Source organism: Leuresthes tenuis, unplaced genomic scaffold (assembly GCF_036924035.1).
Source record: "Leuresthes tenuis unplaced genomic scaffold, fLeuTen1.0.hap1 SCAF_5, whole genome shotgun sequence".
Classification (NCBI taxonomy): Eukaryota; Metazoa; Chordata; class Actinopteri; order Atheriniformes; family Atherinopsidae; genus Leuresthes; species Leuresthes tenuis.
The window spans coordinates 37,632,270-37,647,564 of NW_027325359.1; the positions used below are offsets into that span (position 1 = coordinate 37,632,270).

The 15,295-nt window shown below is 40.2% G+C and overlaps 2 protein-coding genes across 2 annotated transcripts in view; one reads left to right on the forward strand and one right to left on the reverse strand.

Annotated features, from left to right (window-relative positions):
* Positions 1-3,569, reverse strand: part of LOC140307794 (anoctamin-1-like) — a 57,682-nt gene extending 54,113 nt beyond the window's left edge. The window contains exon 1 of the mRNA XM_072386806.1: positions 3,271-3,569. Coding sequence (XP_072242907.1) covers positions 3,271-3,375 — 105 coding nt within the window. The 5' untranslated portion in view covers positions 3,376-3,569. The remainder of the gene's footprint in view (positions 1-3,270) is intronic.
* Positions 1-15,295, forward strand: part of wwp2 (WW domain containing E3 ubiquitin protein ligase 2) — a 304,365-nt gene that overhangs the window by 54,020 nt on the left and 235,050 nt on the right. The window lies entirely within an intron of this gene.

Sequence of the window (15,295 nt, forward strand, 5' to 3'; positions counted from 1 at the left end):
TACATTCCACTGTTCAACATGTCAACAAATAAATGTTGTTTCACTCAGATCTGAAATATCATCAGGAACACAACCAGTGATCTGAAACTCTGAATATACACTGCTCCAGAGCAGGTTATAATTGCAGCATTAGTTACCATGCTGGATCAGATAGAGCCAACTTCATCACACTGAAAAACTCAGCTCACTAAAACACTGATCTTGCTTGCATCCGTCAGTCTGTGTGGACACGAGATAAACTGCCCTGAAAGGTTAGAATGTGATAAACTGCCCTGAAAGGTTAGAATGTGATAAACTGGAGTTAAGTAGAAGACTCAACTCATTAAAGTGTGGCGAGCACAAGTATTTGTACATCTGGCCAACCATTCAACATAAGTTCAACTGCTATGACCACTCTATGACCACAGGTGGCAACAAAAGCCACTTTCTTAAATATTAAATCAGTTTTCATGTTCTTAATGCATATCATAAACAATGTGAGGAAATATTGCATTGTGTATGCATTTATCATGATGATCAAATAAGTTCGGCACAGCTTTGGACACTTAGTCCTAGTTTATACTCCTCCATAATGTTGACGTGTCGACGTGACGTCTTCATTGAGCATTCAAAGTTCTGCATCGAGGGAACGCGTTGCTCTGCAGTTCACCGTGCCGGTAGGGAGGTGTGGCTGTACGTTTGTGTGGTTTCAGGTTATAGTCCAATCCTTGCTTTTTCTTCTGGTCACAGTAAACAATGGAAACCGAGGTGGAGCAGCTGTATTTGCAGTTGGAGCTCATCAATATTGAAGAACTGAATTGAAGAAATGCTTAAATTGCAAATGTTGAAGCGCAGGCGACAGAGAAGACATTCGGGGGGGTGGTCTGTACGACCAGCCGAGGCTGAACGGGTGAATTTACAACACTGGTGGGAATTCACAACCTGGATGAACAAATGCACTTCAGATAATTTCGAATGTCAAGGAGCTTCTTCGCCGTGTTCAGCCATTAAGACTGGAAATTACGTTCTGAGCGGACCAATCACAGCCCGCGTCTACACGAGGCGTAGTTAGATTTTTTTGGTGGTGCACATCAGGCTACGGCGTAGGGGTCCATGTCGTATCTACATCGTCGAAGTGACGGAGAAGCATAAACTACGCTTTAGACAACACAGTGTTCACGAAGCAGAAATAACTTCAGGGTCTCTTTATTTATAGAATCTGAGCGCTCGTTATCTTTTTTTCTAATTTTTGATCTGAGCACTAAAACAAAAATGGAGAACGGTTTATTATCCAATTTTTCATTTCAGTTTAGGACTGAAATTTAAAAAAAATCAAGCTATATTTAGTTGTTTTAATTTTCTGTTTGATTTTTAAAATGGAATGAATCATACACCTTTGTCACATTTATTTTTGCCATCAACAATAAGCTGCCTTGTACATGTCACATCATATGATTTGAAGAATTTAAAGCTGGGCACTTAAAAGATGGCCAGATGTCTATTTGCAACTGATTTTATACTGTATGTAATAGTGTTCATTTCAGAGCCAGGGTTTAGGTCAGTTACTGCTTTTTAAAACGAAGTATCAAATGCTGAGCAGACAATGATAGTTCAAGTCACTAAATATTTGATCTAATCCATAGCTGAGTACATGACGCACTTCAGGGTTGTAGCGGGGCTAAAATTCAATCCTAAATCTGCTCCACGCAAGTCATATTCATTCTCTTGGTAGTGTGTTCATGATTGAATCTTTCTCCCAGTTCAACTTTTGCCTTTAAACTACCCACAAAGTCTGGATCTATTTTATGTGGGTTTTAAACATGGCTGTGGAGTCATGGCTGACAGCAGCCACGTGTCCACACTCATTCTGAGTGAATCCCATTTACATTTTGAATTTCCCCCACTGGGGGATGAATAAAGTATTTTTCTACTTCTATTCACCAAAAAAAGGACAAGATATGAAACAAACGTCAACAATGAACTTAACAGATTTTTAAAAAGACCCAAATATGGTGAGAGATAGCAATGAAAGCATTTTATTTTTACCAATGTAGCATGAAATCAGTTGTCATCTCAGATGTAAAGAATGTTCAGAATTACATGAAGTGTTGTCAGTGGCATGAAGCTGATCTGGACTGAATTTAGGTGGATTGGCTGTGATGATTGCTTAAATAGCTCCAGAGAAATGGACTGTCTTCCTCTTGATTGCACATGTGGCTCCTTAACACCTGGAAAAATGTCTGTGTGCTAAAACTGCTGAAGTCTTATGATTGGGCCTGAAGTAGCTGAATTTTGTATTATTGTGGCAGATCACCACCAGGCCTGTCTTTAGTAGCACACAAGTGCTCATACAAGTGCACACGCATGGACTGTGTCACCATGAGAAGAGAATGAGCGATTCAAGCTGTAGGTGGCACAAGTGCAACTCCTTTTGAAGGTGGCAGAATGCCAGATTTCAGTTTGGTTTCAGATTTTGCTATCAGAAGGAGAAAGTGGAAAACCAAACCATTTCTTTTGGCATTCAGCTTGTAAAAATGATCGAGATGCGTTTCTAAACTTTTGGATTTAATTAGAAACTATCAAAATGTACACATGACTGTTGGTAACTGTCCTGAATTCATTACACAGTCATCCGACTCTTTAAAACAAGCTACTCTCGTTCCAATTTGTCAATACTGCGGTTGCACAAGGAACCATTAACACATCTGTGTTTTCAGGTGTACCAAAATTAGTCACATTTTGTCTAATTTAAGACCAAATCATTTTATAAACATGATAAACAACTCTAAGCCCTCACATGACATGAAAGCAAGTCTGTTTCTATCTTGCAGCTGTTATTCAGCTCACTTTCTTTTTGCTACACCAATCACCAGATGAGAGGGAGATGTCAGCTGCTATTCACAGTGCGTGTTCTTGTATGATCTTCGTCATTGATTGAGGCGGCACTGATGGTGAGGTGTCCAACAACAAGTCAGTCGATGTGTTTATAGCTCTTTGTATGGGAATATAAAGGAGGTGGGAATCTTAGGACTTAAAACAGTAACCAAAACTAAGATGCAAATTATTAACTCACAGTCAACTACTATTTTGGACATTCATTTTACTACAATAACAAATATATACCATGTATACCATCTCTGTATACTTGCAATAACAATGTTATTTGAAACAGGTAAACAATGTGTCTTTCTGAACAGATTAATTGAGTTGTTCTGTCGTGCTGTATGTCCTCTTTCACACCACCACTGTCATTGTCTGTGTGTTCTCTTCATGTTTTGTATTGACACTCACCCTAAACTTCCCATGGAAGATGACGTCTTGTAGAAAATGTGGAGCCTGTTGCTCAGACTCACACTTGGAAGGCAGTTTAACACCTGGTTCTGCTTCCTCTGACATAGTTCAGGTAAAATAAAGTGATAAACTGATTTAATCAAGAGAGTTTCCAAAGAGAATAGTCCAGTTTGTGTCCTACGCTTCTCTGTATATGTCTCCCATATGGCATTAATAGCTCTGCTGTCTCATCTCCTTTTTCCTGTGGTTTGCCTTCTTTCTGGTGCTTGTCTCCCTGTAGAGCTCTGTGTGGAGCTATGTTTCTGTGTGGACTGTGGGGTCGCTGAAGTGAGCTTGCAGCCTTGTTACTTGAGAACCTGTCTGGGAGCCAAGATCTAAACTTAGACAACGATAAAAGTCTGAACACAAAGTGCCCCTCCTCACTTTCTCTGTATTTCCTTATCTGTGATCAAACATCAGCTACCCCCACACTGTAAATTGTAAAAACTATTCTTATTCAAAATTCTATATTAAAACTAAAAAATGATTTAGTGGATATTACTTAAGTTTATTAAGTTTACTTATGCTGTCACTAACACTCATCTGAAGTAAGTCACATGAACTTGGGGTAAAAAATGTTGAATTAATGAATACACTTAAGATTAATCAAAGGAAAAAATATGGGTCTGTGCTGGGGGAGAAGGGGTCAATGTACAAAGCTCTGGGCTACTATTTTAAGAAATTACAGGCAATTAATGTAATGCAAATTTGGCCTTCGGAAGTTTTTCTTTGGTCAGGCAAATTGGTCAGGATAGACATTATGATATTTGATCATGTTTTTTAACTCATATCAGCAACAATACACCTCTCATTGTTTTAGTGTTCAGACAACACATCACGTATATAAAAAATACAGCTTACCTGGTGTGATAATGAATGATTTTCAGTTCATTTCAGCAGTGGCATGCAACTGTCCTCAAGTCACAACTGGACAACAGTCATGTCAGGCATGGATAACACAAAACTGTATGTCACTATCAGGGTCCCTGTGTTTAACAATGATTGTTCAGACAGCTGCTGCACAACAACGGAGAGGTTGTAGTGTGCGCACACATAAAGCCATGACCCAGCAAATAACACAGCACATTCCCAGTGTTAAGCTGACATAGGAATCATTTGAGGTAATCAACTGATTTTGGTAAGATCAATTTAGTATCATCCTGTGCATTGAAAACGAAAATAAGTTTTCATGATGGATGAACTCAATAGCCTCATATTATTTGCACATATTATCATTAACCCGGCTTATCCAATTGTAAAATTAGAGCCTCGTTATCCAAGAACAGTTGGGCTGTGAGTTTGCATAAAGCCACGTATGGCTTTTCACTAATCTCACATGTAATAATAATAGTATAGTGCTGATAATAGGGCATAATCCCCATTTGTAGAAAATAGAGAATAATATGGCTACACAACACCATGAACGGCCAACAAATTATGTAATTGTGTGACCCCCGGACCGTCATGTCTTAGGTCAAAAAGTCCCCTGTAATGGTTGCTGTGTTTTAACGAGTAAACACATTTTCCTGCTATCTAAGTGCTAACCCCGTGTAATTTGTGCAGGGCTGTATACCTGTTAATGATTAATACAGTTTATACTAGATAAATCAGGTGATTTAATAACCATGAAAGTAACTGCTCCGATTCCTAATAGAATATAAAAATGCTTGATTAATTCCCCAGTGGGGGAAATTGGAGAATAACATAACCTAATGTCTAATAATAATACTAACCAATATCCGCCAGTGTAATGACTCAGTTCGCCCACTGGTGTAAAAAGTCCTGATCCCCTTATAACAGGGAAACATTTTAACTGAAATTACCCTGAAATGTAGTTATGGATCGCCTTCAACATACTAGCAGAGTTAAGAAGATTGTTCTGAGAGCTTCGTGCTGGAACCGTGGTCAAATAAGACATCCTGCAATTCTGATAAAAGCGAACCGTTGTGAAGCCTGGAAATGTCCTGCAAAATGGTGCCAAAAGGGAAAATAGTGGTTCAATTAGGTCAATATGTTGTAAATGTGTGTTTATTATTAGCTGTTTTTTGTGAAGGTGGTGGTTAAGTGTTTTACCTGACTTGTGTAATACTGTGAGTTTACTCTTGAAACAGGTGGTAGCCTAGTGTTGTAAATGTCCAAGAGTAGTGGAGGACAGAAGTAATGTGTAAAACTACAGGTTACCCACCTAGGGTGAGTCAGATGATAAGCCAGCTGTGTGAGTCACTGTTCATATTCTTGCTGGTGTTTGTTGTAATGACACAGTTGAGCCACTAGTGTTCCCAGTCACGGAGTGGTTTTATTAAACTTAATTCATGCATTTCCAACTCATTCATTCTTTATTCAGTCAAATATAGTTTTCATTAACATTATACTGCAGCCAGGCCATGCTTTGAAGTTCTCCTTGTCCTCCTAGAACCCTCCTGTACCATAAAAGATGTAGAACAGAGCAGAAGCAACATTGAAAGCATTATGAACTTATGCCAAACCGATAGCTCAGTCAGCGATTTCTCCCGCTTCATAGTTTTGTTAATCTATGTTGTGGTCCTGGATTTAAGGTTAATAATGCTGTTAGTCTGGAGATGCCAAATGTATTTCCACACTATCAGGTAGCTAAGCTAGTTTCTTTATACAATTTCAGGACTAATTCATCAGTGATGTCATCTGTAATCAGTCAACAATCAGCAGAGACACAGCTCTGAACATGTCTGTACCACCAGGCTGAAATCAAGTGGGAGATTTTATTCTTCTTTTTTAACTTATATTACTTGTTACTCAGCAAAATATTTAAAGAAAATCTGTGTTTGAAGCTAAAAATCTAGACTGCAATTCGTGGTTGCTGCTTTATTTTAACCAAAACTTCATATAAGGGAGTTAGATGGGTATTTCTAACTGTACAACCTTGTTATTTTTAGTTTTACAGGATTCTGATATGTCAGTTATGATATGTGTGTTGTATTTTAGTCAGCAGCTCATCTTACATTTGGCTATGTGGTAGGTTTATCACAGCACACATTCACACCCAACTGCCTAAAAACAGCTATATTTATACAGCTCTAACTTTGCCATTACTTTACACAAGACTGAACTTGCGTTTGAAATTTAAGAAAAAAAATAAAAGTGCAATTTTCTTATTGCTGCTGTGGCTAATTACATTATTATTGACCATGGCCTTTTTAAATTCTTTGATTTGTACTGTATGTTTGCACAGTCACACTGAGTCTTTCAGAGCAGGTTGGGTGATCTTCTCAACAACGTAGTATATTGTGGGCTGGTAGAAACGATGTCAACGTGACGTCTTCATTGAGCATTCAAAGTTCTGCGTCGAGGGAACGCGTTGTTCTGCAGTTCACCAGGCCGGTAGGGAGGTGTGGCTGTGTGTTTGTGTGGTTTCAGGTTATAGTCGAATCCTTGCTTTTTCTTCCGGTCACAGTTAACAACAGTAAACAATGGAAACCGAGGTGGAGCAGCTGTATTTGCAGTTGGAGCTCATCAATATGAAGAACAAATGCTTAAATTGCAAATGTTGAAGCGCAGGCGACAGAGAAGACATTCGGGGGGGTGGTCTGTACGACCAGCCGAGGCTGAACGGGTGAATTTACAACACTGGTGGGAATTCACAACCTGGATGAACAAATGCACTTTCGATCATTTCGAATGTCAAACAGCCGTGTACAGCCATTAAGACCGGAAAAGGCAACTGCCGGAAATTACGTTCTGAGCGGACCAACCACAGCCCTTACGGCCCAGGAGTTAGAATTCTTTGGAGGTGCATGTCAGGCTACGGCGGAGGGGTCCATGTTGTAGGTACGTCGTCGAAATTACGTTGAAGCATAAACTACAATTTAGTCAGCCCGCGTGCCGAGACAGCTTACCTTCAATGTCAATAAGGACTCGGACCTGCTGTCCCCACCAGCTGGTGTCTGGTGCTCCTATGCCTCCCTTTTCTGCCCACCTGTCCGTAATTAAAATAAGCCCAGTGCTTGCCCGCTGCGCCATTCATGTAGTGGAGAGTGTCACACCAATCAGTCTCCAGGTGTTCCTCATCAGTGCACCCAGATCCAGTCCATAACACCAATAAAACCAATATAACAGTCCATTGTCCATGCAATAATAAAACCGATAAAACATGCAAACTTCAGTGATTAAAATGGCAAAGACAAACCACACCACATGCAAACAAAACATTGGGATACTGGTTGTTACAGGAGGCTGATTAATAGGCCCTATGGTGACATAATGGTAATGCAAAGGGCCAGCAGCTCCACAATTAAAATAGGAAGAAATTTTTTGCTTGAATCTTCAAGCCCCAGGTTACAAGCATACGATAACTTGCTGAAAGCACTGATCATTATTCTCTATGTGCACTTTAGATATATTTTCTGTTAAACATACTGCTTATTTGTACATCTGCTCAATAACTGCTACAGACACACTGTAATACTGCCCAAGTGCACATTTAGTTGAATATAGATAATATTTTTACTTAAATCTTATTTTGTAATTACAATCTTATACATACATTTTGTTTATATTACTACTTAATACTACTGCGTGCTTTTTGCTTCTATGTCTATTTCACTCGGGCGTGAATGCTGGTACTGTAAAGTAGTAACCCCAGTTTGGGATGAATAAAGTACTTCTATTCTATTCTATTATATTCTACCTCAAGCCTCCTGTGGCCCTATAGGAAAAACATGGCTAATAAGAGCATTAAATGTTGAAATCAGATTTAGTTTTCACACAGTAATCAAGCAGCACATGTGCAGACCTCCCCAATAAATGCAGAATTTTAGGTCATTCTCTTTAAACTTGCTTTGTGAGGGAAGGAAATGACCAAAAGAAAGAATGTACTTGTTATGACAGCTTAGACTCCCTTTCCTGACCTGATTCACATTTCTTTGAAAAATATTCAGTAATTCCAATGACGTCATAACATATCAAACTTTTAAAATACATGTACAGTAAACATGTTTGTCTAACTAAAATCATACAAAGTCAAGTTCCTCAAAGTCTGACTAACACAGCCACATAGTGCAGTCAAGAGTTGAATTTCTCCTTCATGCATAACTTCAGCTGAACTCACACTGGGCTTGACTTTCTGACCATACTTCAAAGTTCCCGTCCCGGGCTTTGACTGACAGAAGGAATGGGTAGACCCAAGAAGAACAAGAAGGAGAAGAAGAAGATGGTAATAGCAGAGAATAACTTCAAGGGATCATGTAAATCTCATTTGTAAAAAGAAAAAAAGTAAAAGAGTACAGATGGTATGAAATGTACAGAGCTGTAAAACTGCCCAATAGTCACTGCTCAACATGGAATCAGTACCATGTTGAGCAGTGACTATTGTTGCCAGCTGTACCTATTTGGTTTGGAACATAATTTAAAGGGGAACTCTGGTATTTTTAAACCTGGACCCTATTTCTGGTATGAAATACGTTCATCTACTCACCAAGAGCAGTTTGGTGAAAGTCGGCGTCCTTCGGAAGAGATTTAGATTCCTCGAGATCCATATAACGGAGTGAACGGTGCAGCCTCTAAATAAGGCATTATCTGTCTTTATTTCACCAATACTTTAAGAAGAATGAATGAATGAACGCGTACTATTGCATTGTTAGTTCATAGTTGCAATGTATTTACTGGCGGCTATCGGGGGCTTATAGAGGACTTTCTAGATACTTGTGTGCTGGGATGTCGTCATAGACACCCACCGCTGCATCACAGCTAATTCACTCCAGTAAGGACGTCCATCGTACTCAAAGTTGTTGTCCACGTCGTCAAAATCTGGTAAATATCCTGCCATGTTGCACAAAACTATCAGTATAAAACTACTATCATTTAGACTGTCAGTCTGATGGTCCGGGTCGGAACTGGTACACAGGCACTCAGCGGGCGTGATTGCTATGTAAATCTGGTGGACGGATCTGGCACAGTGTCATCTGCTATCTGGGTCTGGTCTGCGTAACAGTACTGAATCAGTTCCACTTGTACCTTAACGACTGTTAATCAGTATGCTCCACCCATGTCCGGTGCAAAGCTGGCGCAAAGGCGCATGGTGTGTGTGACTGCTAAGCGAATCTGGTGACTTGTGGACGGATCCGGCACAGTGTCAGCTGCTATCTGGGGTTAGTGACAGATCCTTTGGTTAGCCAGTCAAGTTCTTCCACACCAAACTGGCTCATCCATGTCTTTATGGACCTTTGTGCACTGGTGCACAGTCATGCTGGAACAGAAAGGGGCCATCCCCAAACAAAGTTGGGAGCATGAAATTGTCCAAAGTCTCTTGGTATGCTGAAGCATTTGGAGTTCCTTTCAATGAAACTGAGGAGCTAAGCCCAGCTCCTGAAATACAACCCCACACCATTACCCCCCTTCCACCAAACTTTACACTTGGCACAATGCACTTGGCACAATGCACAAGTACCGTTCTCCTGGCAACCGCCAAACCCAGACTCGTCCATCAGATTGCCTGGCAGAAAAGCATGATTCGGCACTCCAGAAAACCACTCCTCTGCTCCAGAGTCCAATGGCGTTGTGCTTTACACCACTGCACCTGATGCTTTGCATTGGACTTGGTGATGTATGGCTTGGATGCAGCTGCTCGGAAATGGAAACCCTTTCCATGAAGCTCTCGACACAATGTTCTTGAGACAATCTGTTATCCACATGAAGTTTGGAGGTCTGCGCGGTTGACTGCAGAAAGTTGGCAACCTCTGCGGACAATGCACCTCAGCATCCCCTGACCCCACTCTGTCATTTTACATGGCCTACCACTTGGTGGCTGAGTTGCTGTCATTCCAATCAATGCTTACACTTCCTTGACTTTAAGCAAGACACATGCGCTACCAGAACAGGGGCGTCCCTGTTTATCTTCAAGAAGCTCCTGAAAACCCAGCTCTTAGAGAGCACCTCCTATCCCAGCACTTACCTTGTACTTCCCTCCCCCCTCTATCTCTGCACTTTATCTTTCTGCACTTCCTTCTATGCCTGCACCCTATCTCTACTCTGTCCCCTCTGACAGAGTCGGACTCCTGGGTTCCTTCTATGTAGCTTATTGTTAGCTTTATATATAGGTGTTATATCTTCATTTGTAAGTCGCTTTGGATAAAAGCGTCTGATAAATACAGAAACAGAAACATAAACATAAACATGCACATCTGCACTGGTTTGTCTACCCAGGGATGAGAGGTAGGCTACATGGGTATCACTGTTTAAGAGTCAGTTGTTTTAGAAGTCTGACATGGCTTACTGCCATCTTCCTGGGAAAACCCTGCTTCATTGCTGGCTTTTTGAACTGTGTGCTATAAACATGATGTGTTTTCTCAGTTTAATGATGCCGCTCCTTTTGGATATTTACCCAGCGGTCTGATTTGCAAACAAAAGCAGTATAGTCAGAAAATGCATTCGAAAACATAAACATGCCCTCAGACTTGTTTTAGCAAGTTTTCACCACAGCAGAATGGATCAGAGTTTCATCTCACACACCAGAGATTTTCAGAAGACAGTCAGTTTGAACAGTTTGAACGTGTTTGACAGTAGGACGCTCCCTTCTGGAGATATGTTCTCACAGCTGGAAATGCAGGGGGAGAGTTGTAGGAGAACCTCTGGCCGTTTCTCAATATGCGTACTAGTCTGCACTTGTGTACTCGTGTACTTGTGAAACGTCATCACTCAAGTACCAAGTACTGTTCTAATTCAAAGTTCACGAGTACGCTCCACATTCCCGGATGTGTACTTGCTCCGTCCGTTTTATCGAGGATGCTTCTGTGGTGACTTGTGTGGACTTCAGACAGCTTGCTATCCCAGAAAGCAGTGTGGCACAAGCAAAGATGGTAGAGGAACAAGCACATAACTGTAAGTTCTGCTTGGAAAAACGTACCGAAATTGACAGGTATGCTATTAGCCTCCTGCTCCTCCGCATCCTGGCTCTTCGCTCCCGTATCTCCCTCCTCAGCCTCACCACTTCCTCTTCAGCTTTAAAATAAAGCATTCCAACTGCAAATGCAATCACAGCTCGGTCCATTTTTGATTTTGATTTGACTTTGCTGTTGCACACAAGGGCATCGAGCAGAGAGGCTGCGATGAACAGAAAAATAAAAAACGATCGTTTTTTATATTTTTGGCAGCAAGGTCGAGATATTTGACGTAATCAAGTACACTTCCGTTTCAAATGCACAATGAGCGTACTTGCATGCTCGCGTCCTCAGAAGTCCGTACTTCCGACAAGTCCATACTAGCAAGTACACGAGTACGTACTTGGCGTACTCTGTCTTTAGTGTACAGGAGGCAGCATATGATGCAGAAATTACATTGTGGACATTGTAGTGTTTTCTTTGCAGCACATTGAAAATAGCAGATGAGGCTCCTTCCTTTTTGTGTAGATGTAAATACTGTATTCACTTCACAATAGTGAGGAGTGAGTAGGAAGCAGCATTGAGGTCAGCAGAAAGAACAAACTCACGCACACACGTACACACGATTACTTACCCAAACTGCTATGTTTACATGTTGTCTCACTGGCTGATTACCCATAGATCTTACTAATAGCTGGGTGGAAAAATGCATTTTGACATTTGCACTTGTACTTAACACCGCTCATGCAGTACAGTATAAGAGTAATATTGTTCTTAACCACAGTTGTAAATTTTGTAAAAGAAAGAGGTTTTTATCCAGGATGGATTTCATGGAATGCAGAGATTTTCCTTTTTAACATGGGACTGACCATATTGCCATGGTACTGAAAACTCTGGAATAGAGACTGAATACATTTTAAGTTATTGACTGTTGGTGTTAACTTTTAAAGTGTAGCCCTGGAAATCTGTGACATTTGAAGTACATTAAAAAGTGACAAAAAAAAGGAGTTATATTGTGTAGACTTTTCTCTGTGAAGCTGTTCCAGGAAACTGTCCTATCTTCTATAATTGTTTACTCTGTGAAAACCAAGATCCGAAACTTTCTGTACAATCTCTCATTCCTGACACTTCAATCCCACAGGCTTATGTAACACAGCAGCAACATCCGCACTCAAGTATATTTTTAGACTTTAAGAGTTAAAAAATATACAGAGAATCAAGCAAAGGAAAGCAGAGACCTTGTAGAGCACATGCTGCTGGGGTCCCAAGAGATATCACATGTTTGACTTCGTACTGGGAGCAAGATGTAGGGGTCAAAGGTCAATTCTCACAGGAAACTGAAGGAAGTGGTGTTTGTGTTCACATACAATAACTCAGCTCTTCTAACAGCAATATCCAAAGCTTTGAATAAAAAAGTCAAATATTTTTTGATTGTTTGTTTTTTTGCATTGCATTTCTTACTCTTTTTCAGAGTTTAAATAGTGGGAATCAGGACTTTTAAACAACTTTACAATGTGGTAGGAAAAAATGGTGTCTAACCAAAGCCTTTTTGAATATATGCCTTTAAACTTAGAAAAAGGTTAACATAAAAGTCATAATGTATTGCACATTTGAGAAACAGAAAGCTTCACACCTCTAAAGTGGCCTGAGTCTTGGTATCTATGCAAATACAAACCAGTTAGTTTGACTACAATCATATCTTGAAGACATAAAAGGCGTGATGAGATGTAATTCTTATTGAAAGAAAATAATAATGTTAAGTGTAACAAGGTCTTGTTTTTCACCTGAGGTTGTATTTATTTGTTCTTTCCTGTGTTCTTCAGGTGACACACTTATAGCACTGTAGCAGGTGGTTGAGTACACCAGTCTGTGCAGAATAGTATAAAAAGCTAGGAGAGGAGCTGCAACTAGGAAAACAAATTTCCTGTTGTCTTTTTCTAAGCTCTTTTCCATGACTTTAATAGAAAATTCTAATGAAAAATAATAGTTCTTAGGGACTTTGGAGAATATGACTATGCTACAATGAGAATTTGACCATACTTACACACAGCTGTGATGTGGGTCTTCTGCACTAAAACTAGAAATGATCAATACATATTTTACAAATAGTGCTTCAGATATTTTATCTGATGCAATCTTATTTCAGATATATTTTAATTTAAAATAATATACAATATTACATGATTATCAAGGTTTGTAATTTCAAAAGAAGGAAAAATCCAAGAAAGTGAATAACATGACATTAAAGCTCCTTTCCTTAGCATTTAAATAATTCAAACAGCTCTTATTATGGTTTCTGCTCAGATACATCTGGGTCATTTCATTCAGTTGGAACATTCCTGAGTAAAAAAGAATATTAGACCAGACCCCAGAGCTGATGGGGCATTTGACAGTGTGCAGGGGCCTAACCCTTTTGAAGGGAAATAGTTCATTTCTTCTGTCTAGTGGGAGAAGAGGCTTCAAGTACAGTGAATAACCTTGGAGTTATTTTTGAGCAGAATTTATCCTTCGACTCACATATAAAACAGGTTTTTAGGACTGCCTTCTTTCACCTTTGTGATATTGTTAAAATTCCAGAGCATCCTGTCTCAGGGTGATGCAGAAAAACTGTTCCATGCATCTGTTCCTTCAGGACTGAACTACTGTAATTCCTTATTATTGGGCTGTCTCACATATTCTCTGAAAAGCCTCCAGCTGATCCAAAATGCTGCAGCCAGAGTTCTGATGAGAACTAACAGCAGAAATCATATTTCTCCAGTTTTAGCTTCTCTTCTTTGCCCCTAATTAGGTTAAGGCTGTGAGTCGGGTCTGGAGAGCACGTAAGTCCGCTGGGTCCATATCTGGCGAATTCCTTCTGTCAGATAGCGGTGGTGCAAGGAATGGAGGACCCAGATGCAGACTTCAAAAAATGAAAAGGTTTATTCAAAAAACGCACAAGGCAGAACAAAGGTCGCGACTAAGCTGGATGTCAAAAATACTTAACAGTGAAAAAGCAAAGCAAGGCAAAATATGGCAAGACTATGAAACAAGAAAATAAGACTATGGAACTATGGTTTAAATACCGTGAGGCAAAAACCTGACTTGACAAGACGTGGATGACAAGGCATGAGAGGTAAAGTGAAGTGAGGAATTCGCAATGACTGAAGGAAACCTGGAAACTATATACTGTGGGGAGGTGATTGGTGATGACGTGAAGCTGTGAAACAGAAAACAGGCGACTTGAGTGAGACTGTGTCAGTTGCAGATCTGATGTCAGCTTTGGGGTTGATGTAAACAACTGTGACGAATATTTGAGTAAATTACCTTGGAAGGTAGAACGGCCTCAGTGACACAGATAAAAGCTCAGCCGCTTACGCACAGTTACTTGGCTGCACCATCTGCGATTTATGTACAAGCATACTCCTCCTTCCTGAGTTTTACGCGTCACTTCACTGTCCAACGCACAGGAACACCAAAGCCGCTCATTTCCAGAGAAGAGTCACAGTCCGAATCAGAGAGCCATGTCTCAGTAAACGCCAAGACACATGCATCCCTGAATTGCCATAGGTGAAGAACATCTCCCTGTAGTTCATCAGTCTTATTTCTCAGAGACTGGACATTTGCCATAATAATAGATGGCAAAGGAATACAGTTCTTATTCTGAAGCCTCCTGATGCGCTGGTGCACGCCCCTTCTACCGTGCTATCGGAAACGAGGAAGGGTTTGATGTTAGGTTGAGAAAAAAGTGAATCACTAATAAAAAAGTGATGCTGTGTAAAAATCCAGGAACACTGTAGCCTCTCCTCTTTTATTTGCATTAAATATAAAGGAAATCTGAAACCATCCTACTACATTATCAGATTTACTGATGGCTCTGTCATCCTTTAAAGACTGATTTTTATTAACTAGTGCCATGAAATCACAAAAAAACAACTAAAGAGTTATGTATTGATTTTAGGAAAAGTCCCTGTGTCCCCTGTTGTGAAGGACAGACGGTGGTTGAAGTGGTGGAGTAGTCCAGATATCTCAGTACTGAAATCGACAGCAAACTGTGCTTGACACATTGACACTGTTCGTAAAAGAACCCCATCAGTATTGTAAGCTTTGGCATTTTAATGTTATGAACACTACTTTTATGAGTGATGTGGCTCAGTGGT